The 11,150-nt window shown below is 54.5% G+C and overlaps 5 protein-coding genes across 5 annotated transcripts; 3 read left to right on the forward strand and 2 right to left on the reverse strand.

Annotated features, from left to right (window-relative positions):
• Window positions 1-942: 942 nt before the first annotated feature.
• MONBRDRAFT_14444 (uncharacterized protein) lies at window positions 943-2,613 on the reverse strand (the record flags this gene model as incomplete). The annotated part of the gene is made up of 1 exon (XM_001743250.1): window positions 943-2,613. The coding sequence occupies one exon, from the start codon at window positions 2,611-2,613 to the stop codon at window positions 943-945; it is 1,671 nt and encodes a 556-aa protein (XP_001743302.1).
• An 874-nt stretch (window positions 2,614-3,487) lies between these two features.
• MONBRDRAFT_19514 (uncharacterized protein) lies at window positions 3,488-5,231 on the forward strand. Its single transcript, XM_001742927.1, has 5 exons — window positions 3,488-4,005; window positions 4,182-4,207; window positions 4,340-4,526; window positions 4,616-4,764; window positions 4,884-5,231. The coding sequence occupies exons 1-5, from the start codon at window positions 3,830-3,832 to the stop codon at window positions 5,135-5,137; spliced, it is 792 nt and encodes a 263-aa protein (XP_001742979.1). The 5' UTR covers window positions 3,488-3,829; the 3' UTR covers window positions 5,138-5,231.
• Window positions 5,232-5,815: 584 nt separating this feature from the next.
• MONBRDRAFT_5630 (uncharacterized protein) lies at window positions 5,816-6,409 on the forward strand (the record flags this gene model as incomplete). Its single annotated transcript, XM_001742928.1, has 1 exon — window positions 5,816-6,409. The coding sequence occupies one exon, from the start codon at window positions 5,816-5,818 to the stop codon at window positions 6,407-6,409; it is 594 nt and encodes a 197-aa protein (XP_001742980.1).
• A 718-nt stretch (window positions 6,410-7,127) lies between these two features.
• MONBRDRAFT_19517 (uncharacterized protein) lies at window positions 7,128-8,558 on the reverse strand. Its single transcript, XM_001743251.1, has 6 exons — window positions 8,108-8,558; window positions 7,965-7,987; window positions 7,843-7,875; window positions 7,646-7,717; window positions 7,495-7,551; window positions 7,128-7,423 (listed from the first exon to the last, which is right to left on the reverse strand). The coding sequence occupies exons 1-6, from the start codon at window positions 8,544-8,546 to the stop codon at window positions 7,202-7,204; spliced, it is 846 nt and encodes a 281-aa protein (XP_001743303.1). The 5' UTR covers window positions 8,547-8,558; the 3' UTR covers window positions 7,128-7,201.
• Window positions 8,559-9,371: 813 nt separating this feature from the next.
• MONBRDRAFT_5632 (uncharacterized protein) lies at window positions 9,372-11,107 on the forward strand (the record flags this gene model as incomplete). The annotated part of the gene is made up of 5 exons (XM_001742929.1): window positions 9,372-9,445; window positions 9,543-9,663; window positions 10,296-10,520; window positions 10,685-10,771; window positions 10,901-11,107. The coding sequence occupies 5 exons, from the start codon at window positions 9,372-9,374 to the stop codon at window positions 11,105-11,107; spliced, it is 714 nt and encodes a 237-aa protein (XP_001742981.1).
• Window positions 11,108-11,150: the final 43 nt, after the last annotated feature.

Raw genomic sequence — 11,150 nt, forward strand, 5'->3', positions numbered from 1 at the left:
GTAGAGCCTGGCCGCGTGCGTTCTCGCTCCGAGTCCCGCAAAGTCCTGGGTATGGATTCATCTGCTTCAGCGGCAAGCATGCCATCGTACACACCCACGCCGGGCTTACGCCGATCCAGCTCACTGGAGCAAGTCGCCACCCTCTTTGATCGTTCACGAACCAGCCCCAAGCTGCAGGCGGAGCTGGCTTCCGATTCAAATTCCACGCGCCTGGTACGAGCGAGCTCCGAGGCCAACGTGAGTCGAGCGACGGGGCCAGTAGAGGAGGAGGCCCTGACCGTGCGGACCCGCAGCGCGTCTCTGACCAACCATGGTGGGCCCCGGCCTCGCTCCGGATCCACACGTTCCCGGGCCGGTTCGACACGGTCGCGGTCTGGTTCCACCTCGTCTCTGCGACACACTGAGATTTTACCTCAAGCCCTTGGCCCGGGCTTTGCTTGCGACCGCTGCGGGCGTGTGCTTGCCGATCCTATCGTGTTGGAGATACATCAGCGCACTTGTAGGCGAGGCCAGTAAAGGGTTTTTTTTTTTTTTTTTTTTCAGTTGTTGTTTTTTTTAATTTTTATGACCCCACCATTGCTTAGGCTAGCTTGTCTTGAGCAGATGTCAACAACGGGTCGTCACCATGCTCTGTTGGGGACCGCTAAAGCGTTTGTGTGCAATCAGATCCGGATCCAAACTCAATTGAACCTGCTCATTTGATAACGGGAGTTCTCATCACTCACGACCAGTTTGCGCAAACAAACAAACAACTCCATCAAATTAATTCACATGTGCATGCATGTTGGTTGTCGTTGTGCCATGATTTGGTTGGTCTGAGCCGTGCACTGCCGATTATGTCGTGTGCAACGCTAGTGATGGATGCACCACCATGATGCATGCTGGTTAGCATGTAGGGGTGCTGACAGGGATGGCATGCTTCCCAAAAACTAAAAGGCCGTTTTACATCGACAGGAGTTCGTCGAGCTCGAGGCCGTGATCAGCTTCACCCATAAAGTCCTTCTCGTCAAACATGCGATCAATGCCCATGTCATCAGCAGCGCGGTTGACGAGCGCACGGATGCGACGCTTGAGCTTGCAGCGCTGATAATACAGCTCCACAGTTTGCTGCTTGGAGATCATGAGGGCCAAGAGACCCCGCAATTGCTTGACGAGATCGGTATAGTGATCCCAGAGATGTAATGAGCCAAGCATGATAATGGGGAGAAGGCACCAAGAGATACCCGTCAGGCGTGGGTGAATCAGCTGGCCCAGGAGGATGCTGTACAGAACCAGACAGATGGGCACAATCATAAGGGCTGTCAGGACTTTCCATGTTGCGACGACATCGCGACCGTGCTCCTTGACGGCGGATGAGGCGGCCGCAGCACGGGCCTTGAAGGTGGATACCACGCGACATGCAAACAGAATGGGTAGACCAAACACCATAAAGGGGATCAAAACCACCGTCTGAATAAGCACTAGGAAGCCCTTTTGGAGCACGCCGCTGAAGATTTCAGACTCTTGCAAAACGGTGGTCTGCACCACCTCGTGGTCGTGCAAGCCAGCAGCACGAAGAGCGTCGTTGTACACGGCGAGATCGCTCCGCAAGGCCTGCACCTCGGGCTCATTTTTGAGTTGGACGTAGGCCTCGGAGAAGCGGATCGTGAGCTGCTGCGTTTGTTCGGTGGATAGCTCGAGGTTTTCGGGCTTGTACAGGCGGCGGCCAGCCCACAAAAGTTTGAGGGTCTCGTAGTCAGGAGCTGTAATGGTGACGGCCTCAACGGCCTCTTGCACGCGCTTGAGAAGCTTGTCAAAGGCACCACGTTTGGCATCGCCGCCATTACGGTAGGCTTCGACCATATCCTGCTCAATGCTGATGGGATCGCCAAACTCGACCATGGCGCGCGACCGAAAGCGATGGCCGTGAAAGTATGTCAGGCCTACGGGAATGAGGCGTACGGGTGGGGAGCCCGCCGCCATGGCGCCAAGGGCCATCTGCGCTACGCCGGCTTTGAAGGGGAGCAGCATGGACCCATCATGAGACCCACCCTCTGGGAAGATGCCAATGGCCTCCCCCCGCTTGAGGGCGTCGTAAACCATCTCGTAAAGATCATCGTGGTTCAGGCGCGGGTAAACTTTAAAGGCAACGTCTTTGAAACCCTCGGATGGGCCGTCGCGAACCTCAGCCTCTGTGTCGCTGATCACCTTTTCAACCTTGAAAACGTGGCCGTCGACAGCAAAACCACTGCCGGGCGTGAGATCCTTCGTAAACTGGGTGTCTTTACCCACCACGGTCGTGGCCCCGGTGGCGGCGCTGATGGTGCCTTTGCCTTTGGTAGCCAGGTCCTGAGGTCGTTCCACGGGGATGCAGCCCAGGTACCGGGAGAAAGCACCCACAAAGCGTCGGCGCATGGTCTTGGCGGCTGTCAAAAACTTGATGGGCCGGCGATTGGTGCTCATGACCAGGACGGCATCCACGAATTGGCTCCAGTGTGGAGCGCATACCAGGATGACCGGGCCGCGCACGGGGACAGTATGGCTGTTGCGTGTCTCGACCTCGCGAAAGAAGATGCTGACGAGGGACGTGAGGAACCACCGCACAGCCGTGGTGTCTTCAACCTTGATGTACATGCCCAAGCCCAGGCCGATGGCAGCCATGACCACGGCCCAAGGCATGGGCAACATCATGGTCAAACCCAGGCCAAAGGCCAGTGAGCTCAGGCAGATGGAGAAAAACATGATTGCAGTGACAACAACGAGGATGCACGGGCTGCCTTCAGCAAAGAAGCAACACCCTGCACGGGTGGGTGGTGAAGGGCAGGGGCAGGGGCACCCAGCTTTGCTGTCAAGGTATACGTGGGCTGAAGGGATTGGTCGCACGAAAGCCCAGAAAATCCAACCTCGTCAAAAAAAAGAAGAAAGAAAAAATGACAAGTATGAGCTGCTCCCACGGCACGCGACAGACGACAAAGAGGGAGTGGACCGATCTGCGCCAGTATGAGAGTGAGAGTGAGAGAGTGAGAGTGAGAGTGAGAGAGAGAGCTTTCCCATGTCGGGCTTGTTTCTCCGGGCTCTGACGCATGAACTCTTGAGAATGGTATAGTGGGTTGATGATGGATTCGACCAAGGCTTGAGCGACAACAAGGCGTAAAGGTGGGCGTGAAGGGGTGGTGTGAAAGCGATCTCTTGCTGCAAAACGACTGCATTGACTCTGGCCGTCTTAGTACAACAGGCCGGCGCTGCCCTTTTTACATCACTCTGGAGCCCATTGAGGCCGATTGCGACACACACACACACACACACACACACACACACACACACACACACACACACACACACACACACACACACACACACACACACACACACACACACACACACACACACACACACACACACACATCGGCAATCACACCTGACAACAGGTTTTTTGAATTTTTTAATGGTCAAACTTAGTGTTGTGATCAGTGATTAACAATCGAGGGGGGATGACAGTTTAGGCGTTGTCCAACGCATTCAAACAGCTCACAACAACAAGCCTCGGTCGTTTACGGCAGCGCCACCACTGGCACCGCCAAGTCGGGCTGGCCGCAAGCCCAAAAGCTGTGCGTGGATTTCCTGAAGAGGTTGACAGCTTAAGCAAGGACTGTTGAGCTGGGCTCGTTGGGTTTGCTCCAATACTCTTGACCTGACTACGAACCAACCCCGAGCCTCCGCGCGCGCCGAGTCGAGTTTGGGGTGCGCTCGCACGCTTGAAGGTGTGAGCTTGGTAGTGGTCAGCGCCCGCGTCCCAGCTTGCTGCCTGGCTTGAGAGCGTTTTCGAAAAAGCGTCAAGTTTCTCGTCATCATGGCCAGCTCCAGTGGCAACTATGGGCCGCTGCCTGGCTCGCCTCGTCCGCGATCCAGCGGCCTGGTGTCCCATGGGCGCTGGAAGTTTGTGCGTCGGCTTGTCGACTTTCGTCAGATGGATTTTGAAATGGCCCTTCACCAAATGTTATATCTCATCATCTCTCCCTCACGAGTGTACGTCCGGCCCCCGCCTCGCTCTGCTGCCTGCCTCTAAACACCTGCCTGTGTGTTTGCGGCCTTTGATGGCCCTCGCCAGCCTTGTAATGTTGTTGCATCTACTTGTGCTCACGCTTGTCCCGCTGGCTCGGCTACTGCACCATTCGACCGTGCACCCGGATCGCCCGAAATAGATATCGCAGTTTCAAGTACCAAAAGAGTAAGATTGCTCTTCGCACAGCCCACTGCACGCACTGGGCACCTGGCTTTGATCTTTCTTCCACCTGTGCCAAGACTTGCCTGCCTCGCTTGATTTCCAGCAGTCATGCTTGCCCCTTTGATATTCCGTTAGACACCAAAAACCAGTGGGCGCGAGACGACCCTGCGTTTTTGGTCTTGCTGGCCTTTTTCTTGACCATCTCCAGCGTTTGCTGCGCTCTGGTCTTTGGCCTCCACTTTGGCCAACTCTTGGAGCTGGTACTGTGGGTCATTTTTGTGGATTGTATTGGTGTGGGCCTCATCATTTCAACAGGGCTGTGGTGCGTTTTCGCGGCTATCGGCGGCATCGTTTGAGGGCCGGTAAAGATACCCTTTGGCTCATGACCAGGCATGCTCCCTACTCCTTTAGGTTCTTTTCCAACCGCTTCCTGGTTGCACCGGCCATGTCCCAATACGTGGAGCAGACCGTTGAGCTCGGCTACGCATTTGACGTCCACTGTAATGCCTTCTTTCCCGTGGTCCTCGTGCTACATTGCATACAGATTGCCCTGATTTCTGGTATGTCCCTCCCCCGTGCCCCATCCTCACGGGACCTTGGTCTGCAGACCCTTGTTTCGTGTTGCTCTTCTTGATCTCACTAGTGCGTTGTCGCTGTATTGTCCAACCCTGATCTGTAGTTGTTTCACAGCCCTGGTTCATCAGCGTGGTGCTAGCCGACACCTTGTGGCTGTTGGCATTGGTCTACTACATCTACATTACCTTTTTGGGCTACAGCTCCTTGCCCTTTCTGCATCGCACCGAGATTTACCTCTATCCCATCGCTGGGGTCGTGGTTTTGTATTGGGTCGCCATCCTCACTCGCTGGAATGTGAGCATGTCCGTCTTTCGATACTACGGCTTTCACCACAACTACCCACCTTTGCAAACCTAAGGTGATCAAGTGGACTTCTCTTAGCGACCCTCACCTCAAACTTGTTGACCCAGGCTGCCGCAGCACCCCTCGTCTAATTGTATTCTTGCATTTGACAAGCCGCACCTTCCTCTTTCACTTAAACAAGTGACCGACCAATGCCATCACGGCATAGGCATACGGTTCCGTTGTATCTCACGTTGCAATGCCTTGCCCTGTCGTCAAAGGGGTTTTGTGTTTCTGACCTGCACCGACCAGAGCATGATTGCCCATTCCTCTCTCTAGTATTGTTTCTTTAACATCCGACCAATGTAAAAAGTTTAATTTTGAGATTTTGAGTGTGCTGATTTTTTTCTTTTTTTCTCAAGCAAGAGCTTTGTTTTGTTTTTTTTCTTTTGGCTTCTGCTACACGACTCGAGCCACATGGTGGCATGGATCGGCGAAGAGTGCCGTCTGTGGCACAGTCTCAGCCAGATTTGACAGCAGCTGCACAGCATCTGGAGCAGGAGGCTCAGTCGGAGAACTTTTTCCGCGTGGCCACCCAGCAAGCCTTGCTTAACGGCGGGCATAGTCCAGGAGTGAGTGCGCGCATACCGAGGGCATCCAACCAGTAGCTGGAGGCAGGGGATCCTCTTTGGTAAAATGCCTTGGACATTGACGTGCCGCAACCTCACAGTTGGAATGGTGTCATCCCGTACCATGCAGTCTCGCGCTGTGGGAGGTCATCGCAAGTCGTTTTCCTTTGATGATTTGGCCTTGCTGGTAGGCAAGGCGTCTCGTCACAATTCGCTGGGGCTGTTCTTATTGGCTGACCTGAAAACTGGGCTTGTACTGCAGGACGATGCCTTGGAATATGGTGCCGCCCGTGCACCAGGGGAAGATGCAGCACGACGGCGCTTTGCCGCGCACCGCCTGTCTTCGTCTTTGCAAAGCCTGCCTGAAGTCGTCGAAGCCGAGGATGGGCAACCCGTGGCAGAGTCTGGGTACAAGAGCTTCTTTAATGCCGACGTCCTTGCCGCCAGCCAACCCACTGACAGTTCAGATCACTCAGGGCTGGGTCTTGATGGACCGTCCTCTGGGACTGTAGCAGATCTGATGCGCGCTGCTCGCGATCAGCTTGAGCAAGCCAAACGCTTGCCTGAACCTGCTCGCACTCAGACCCTCCATGTCAGCAAAAACCCCTCGTGCTTGGCTCGTGTGGCACCCCATCCTTGGCTTCGCAGTCCATGCCTGTTTCTCCGTTTACTTGTCTCACACGCTTTTGGTGCTGCAAACTGTCAAGGCTTTGATTAACAGCCTGCAAGCCCAAAACCGCCAGATACGTGCTTGGAATACAACAATGGCCCAAAAAGTCTACAATGTTCGGGTGCGTTGGTGTCGCGGGTTGGCGGGGTGCAGTGTCTACCATTGAGTGGGACATGTGAGAGCAAGGTATTGATTGGATTGGGGCCGTGTTGGAGTTTAGCTCGATGCGGATGCTTATGGCTCGATGGGGCGCCCAACAAAATCCACCTGTGGCAGGCGCAACGCATGTTGCTCGAGCATCGTCACGAGGCGAGCTCGGCCCACGTCCCAGACGCAAGCTCGGCTCCCGAGGCGCCAGACTCCACCTCAAACACTGCCTTGGCATCCCCCACGCCCTCATCACCTAGTGGAGGCCGTGCTTCAGACTTGTTGGCTGAGGCCGGAGCAGAAGCCCGAGGCTCGTTGCCCCAAATGGCTCGGGATGGCTCCACTAGCTCGCTTGAAACTGCTGTTTAGGCCCAAACTTTGACACCGGTACCCAACCGAGTTGGCCCGGTGCCGTTCCTGAAACTCTTGTGCCATCATTTTCACGCTTATCTCCCACCTGATCAAACTATGGCGTTGCAGCCAAGCTGCCGCCAGGATGTTGCGCCTTTACTTCGTCTCTGCCCCCGTTGTCCTCTCAATCAAAGATGGGAATCTCTTCGATTGATGGTCCAAAAAGGCCAATAGGCCATCATAACAATCTCCATGCACTACTTTGGGGGACATATCAAGTTTGATTATTTGTGAATCGTCTAATACAAAGAACAGGGGCATGCCGGGAACACCTAGGCGTGCTCAAAGGAGTTGCACGTCCACGAGGGCGTTCTGGAGCTCGGGTTGAGATAGAATATGGGCGATGGCTGGCCTTTGATCGGATTGTGAGTGCAGGCAGGCCCGCACCACGCCCTGCAACCACGCAGAGTAACTTTTATCCAGTACAACTGGCTTATCACTGGTAATGAGCAGCGTCAGTGCGCTCACATTTGGGGCTTCAAAGGCACGCTTGCGATTGCACATCTACCCAGGGCAACGGCTCAGGTGAATAATCATGTGGCCCACAACTTGGCCAGACGCGACGCTCGCCTTACCTCGGCCACGATGCAGCCCAAGGCCCAGACGTCGCTCTTCTGTGTATACATGCGGCCCTAATGAAGGGGCTCCAACATGAGCCTCGCACTGCCCGTGCCTGCCCAGATAATACGCCAGGCGAACGACAAGGGTTTAGGAGGGCGCGCATACTTCGAGAAGCTCGGGGGCCATGTAATTGGGTGTCCCCAGTGTTGAGGCCTTGAAGGTGGCAGCTGGCACCAACTGGAAAGAAAGACCGCGGACATGCATGCATTCATCACAACAAGCGACACGCAGAGGCCGGTGTAGCACAGGGACGGAAGTCGTTTGAGTAGACAAGATTTAGCCACATCGCAGGATGAACCTACCCGACTGATGCCAAAATCTGCCAACTTGAGCATCTACCAGTCCCACCAAGCGTCATTGGTGAGTGGGCCAAGCGGTTCAAAACGGTGGATACAGGCCAAGGCTGGCGACTAGCAAGGTCTACCTGCTGACGATCGTCCAGAAAGACTGGTGCGAATGCAGCGGGAAGGGGTCACGCAGAGGGCCGCGAAAACGACGCATGAGCCAAGGAACAAAGGCCAAACATGACGGAGGCCTCACACAGTCGCATGATCTGGGGTTACGCACTATTATTCGGCTTGCAGTCTCGATGAACAATGCCACGCTCGTGAAGTGCTTGCAGTGCCAGGAGCAGCTGCGCTAGGAAGCGCACCACAACGGCCTCAGGCAGGGGCTTGGATTGTTGGGCGATAAAGTCATCCAGCGTACCGCCAGGCGCATACTCCATGGCAATGTATAGTCCTCGGGGCTGAAGAAGATGATCAAAATAGCGAATGACGTTGGGGTGCTGGACCATGCCCAGGAGCTCCACTTCGGTCAAGGCCTTCTCCCGCTCTGCGGGCGGCAAATCCTCCAGCTCCACCTGTTTGACGACGGCTAGACTGCCGTGTTGACGGTGACGACACAGAAACGCCGTGCTACATGCCCCACGGCCCAAGATCCGAATGGCTTCGTACGTCTCATGCTGCAAGGATCCCACGTCCCCTGTGCCCGCCTGAGCCGCCATTAGAATACGTGCCAGCCCAATGTCGGCTTGTACATCAAAAAAAGTATTATACATTTCATCGCCCGTCAACAATGTATTATACTTTTCATTCCTTGACCACCAAAGCGTACAACACAACGAACGAACCGAAATTTGCTCAAATTTTTTTTGTTATTGAGTTTATCTCACACTCGGTCGGTTGCTTCGTGGGCACGCGTTGACGCGCGTGATACGGACACGTACACAAGAGGAGGGTGACTCCTGGGCATCATGGCAAAGCCCAAGAAGAGTGCCAGTGCCAAGGGCAAAAAGTCGGCCAAGGGCAAGAAGAGTGCCGGTGTCAAAGAGAAGGCAGCACCTAGTTCTGCAGGTATGTGGCGCGGGCCCGAATCGGTATTCAGGCGCGTCAGGGCCCTGACACTAGACGGCACCTTGCACCTAGAGCCAAAATGGCCTTGGCATGACACGATTGTAACCTGGTATGCACATACCATGCGGAATCGCAGCAAGGTCAGTTCGTCCCGCGGCTGCCAGGTCAACCAGTGCGCCAACTCCGGCTTTCCCCTGACAATCGCCCTTTTGAATGCGATGTGATGTGATTTAAAAAAAAAAAAAAAGATGCGACGATATTTTCGGCAGCACTACATCAGAGGCGAGGGTATCGTGTGCGATCAGGCAGACTGGATCAACTCGGTTCGCCTGCATCGCCTCCCCTATTCTGAATTAGAGCTGGAGGGGCTCGTCAAGGTGCGAGCAATCCCTCTCACCCAGCGCTATTCAAACTACAAAGCATTGTGGCTGTCACCCCGTCTCACTCTCGGCATGAGGTGTTCGACATAGGCCATCATGCTCGTCTTGATTGATGAGGGCAGCGAGAAGGCCGGGGGTGACGACAAGGAGCTCTTTGCTGCGGCCTTACGGTTTGACTCAACCTGCATCTTTCTTTCCTTCCCTTCTCGATGCGGTGACAGCCTCCCCTCATATCGCGGTGGGAATCCTTCTCTCGTCCACTCGCAGGTGTCGGCACGACAAGCAGCATTATCGACGCATGCTGACGGTTCTGCAGCGCTACTTTGCTACCCTGGACCACCCAGGCATGCTCATCAAAATCTTACACGAGCTCACCGCACACGCTGAGGTTGGTTGAGAAGGACTTGCGAATCACCAAACACACACACAGCTGGTCATATTTTGTCAGACAAAATACACCAAAAGTACCAACACCTTTATATACACTTTTATCAGACCTCAACTGCTTAGCTGAACTCGAACGGTTTCGAGGACAGGCTTCAAACCTGTTGACCATTCAGTTGGTAGGAGTTCGACTCTCCCTGCTGAGCGACATGGCTTCTATGGGCGTTTCAGTTTTTGTTATATTTTTTCTCAATGGTTATGGGCCTGGTCGTTTTTGCTCTTGATTGTGACTGGCGAGGCCTTCCCGCTTGTGACTTGCTCCATGTGCTCTCGCGGTTGGTTGTTTTTTTTTTTGCCTGCCTGCTGTGCGCTTTGTCGCGATGCGATCTCATCTGGGCGCGGTGGAAAACAGTTTCGATTTGGGGACCTGCGACGCGTCCTTGATGTGCAATACAAGGTCACACTGGGGCACCATGCTCGACCGGGGGAAAAGGATGACGCAGTTGCGGTATGCTGACCTGATCGAGCCCGGTCCCCATCTTTTGTTTCTTCGTTTGTTTATTTGTCTGTTGATGGATGGCATGTCTCACTCGGCCGGCAACGTGGCCTGACTTTCGCCCTGATCTAAACGTGCAGGAGGATGAGCCCGAGCTCAATCCCGCAACATTCCAAAAGATTGAATCTTACCTGCAGGCCAAGGAGGTAGGCTTTGATGATTTGTGGCTTGCCGAATACCCGTTCTTAGCTCAATTTTGCCATGGTCGCTCCCCGCTGCAGCTACGCTTGGTCGACCTTTTTCGCCTCTTTGATCGCAATGTCGATGGATGCTTGAGTCGAACCGAGGTTGTCGAAGGCTTCCAGGTCTGTAGCAACATCGGGCAGTTTGAGCACACTTCCATGTCAATGCGCTCGTGTGACAAGCACTATTTCTCTCTCTCTCTCTCTCTCTCTCTCTCTCTCTCTCTCTCTCTCTCTCTCTCTCTCTCTCTCTCTCTCTCTCTCTCTCTCCTTTCCTTCTTCCACAGCGACATCGCATTGATATCGGCGAGGAGCAGGCCCAATTACTCTTTTCACTCATTGACCTTGACGACGATGGCACCCTCAACTATCAGGTTTGATTGCTCTCGCATTGGCCTGAGCCGGCCGTGCCCCTGTCTCTCGCTCTGGTTGCAACGTGCTCTCTTGTGCATTGCCTCTCGGCGCTTGATCTCAACGCCTTGCTGCCCACCTCATCTCTACAGGAAATGGCACTTTATCGGCTTGAGGTAGCAATGGATAAGCGTCGTCGCGCTGGCAGTGCAACCGCAGATGCCCCAGAGGAAAAAACCAAGGATGAAACGCCCGCCCAGCCAGAGGAGCCCGCAGTACAGGAAACCAAGGGTCTGCAATTAACGATCGAGGAGTTTGCAGACATCCTTCTATACGCCCACTACATCACCCGTCCTTGAACCTGCGTGCATGCGTCCCACCATCCGACATTTTCCTTTTGCC

The sequence above is a fragment of the Monosiga brevicollis genome, genomic scaffold (genome assembly GCF_000002865.3).
Source record: "Monosiga brevicollis MX1 MONBRscaffold_3 genomic scaffold, whole genome shotgun sequence".
Taxonomy (NCBI): Eukaryota; class Choanoflagellata; order Craspedida; family Salpingoecidae; genus Monosiga; species Monosiga brevicollis.

Excerpts from the sequence above, each read along its gene's own strand:
- MONBRDRAFT_19514 (XM_001742927.1), top strand. The coding sequence starts at position 3,830 with ATGGCCAGCTCCAGTGGCAACTATGGGCCGCTGCCTGGCTCGCCTCGT. Across the intron at positions 4,208-4,339 it reads CAGTTTCAAGTACCAAAAGA|ACACCAAAAACCAGTGGGCG; the intron begins GTAAGATTGCTC and ends ATATTCCGTTAG. Across the intron at positions 4,527-4,615 it reads ATCATTTCAACAGGGCTGTG|GTTCTTTTCCAACCGCTTCC; the intron begins GTGCGTTTTCGC and ends CTACTCCTTTAG.
- MONBRDRAFT_19517 (XM_001743251.1), bottom strand. The coding sequence starts at position 8,546 with ATGGCGGCTCAGGCGGGCACAGGGGACGTGGGATCCTTGCAGCATGAG. Across the intron at positions 7,988-8,107 it reads AGACTGCAAGCCGAATAATA|TCTTTCTGGACGATCGTCAG; the intron begins GTGCGTAACCCC and ends CATTCGCACCAG. Across the intron at positions 7,876-7,964 it reads TTCTGGACGATCGTCAGCAG|ATGCTCAAGTTGGCAGATTT; the intron begins GTAGACCTTGCT and ends TGGGACTGGTAG.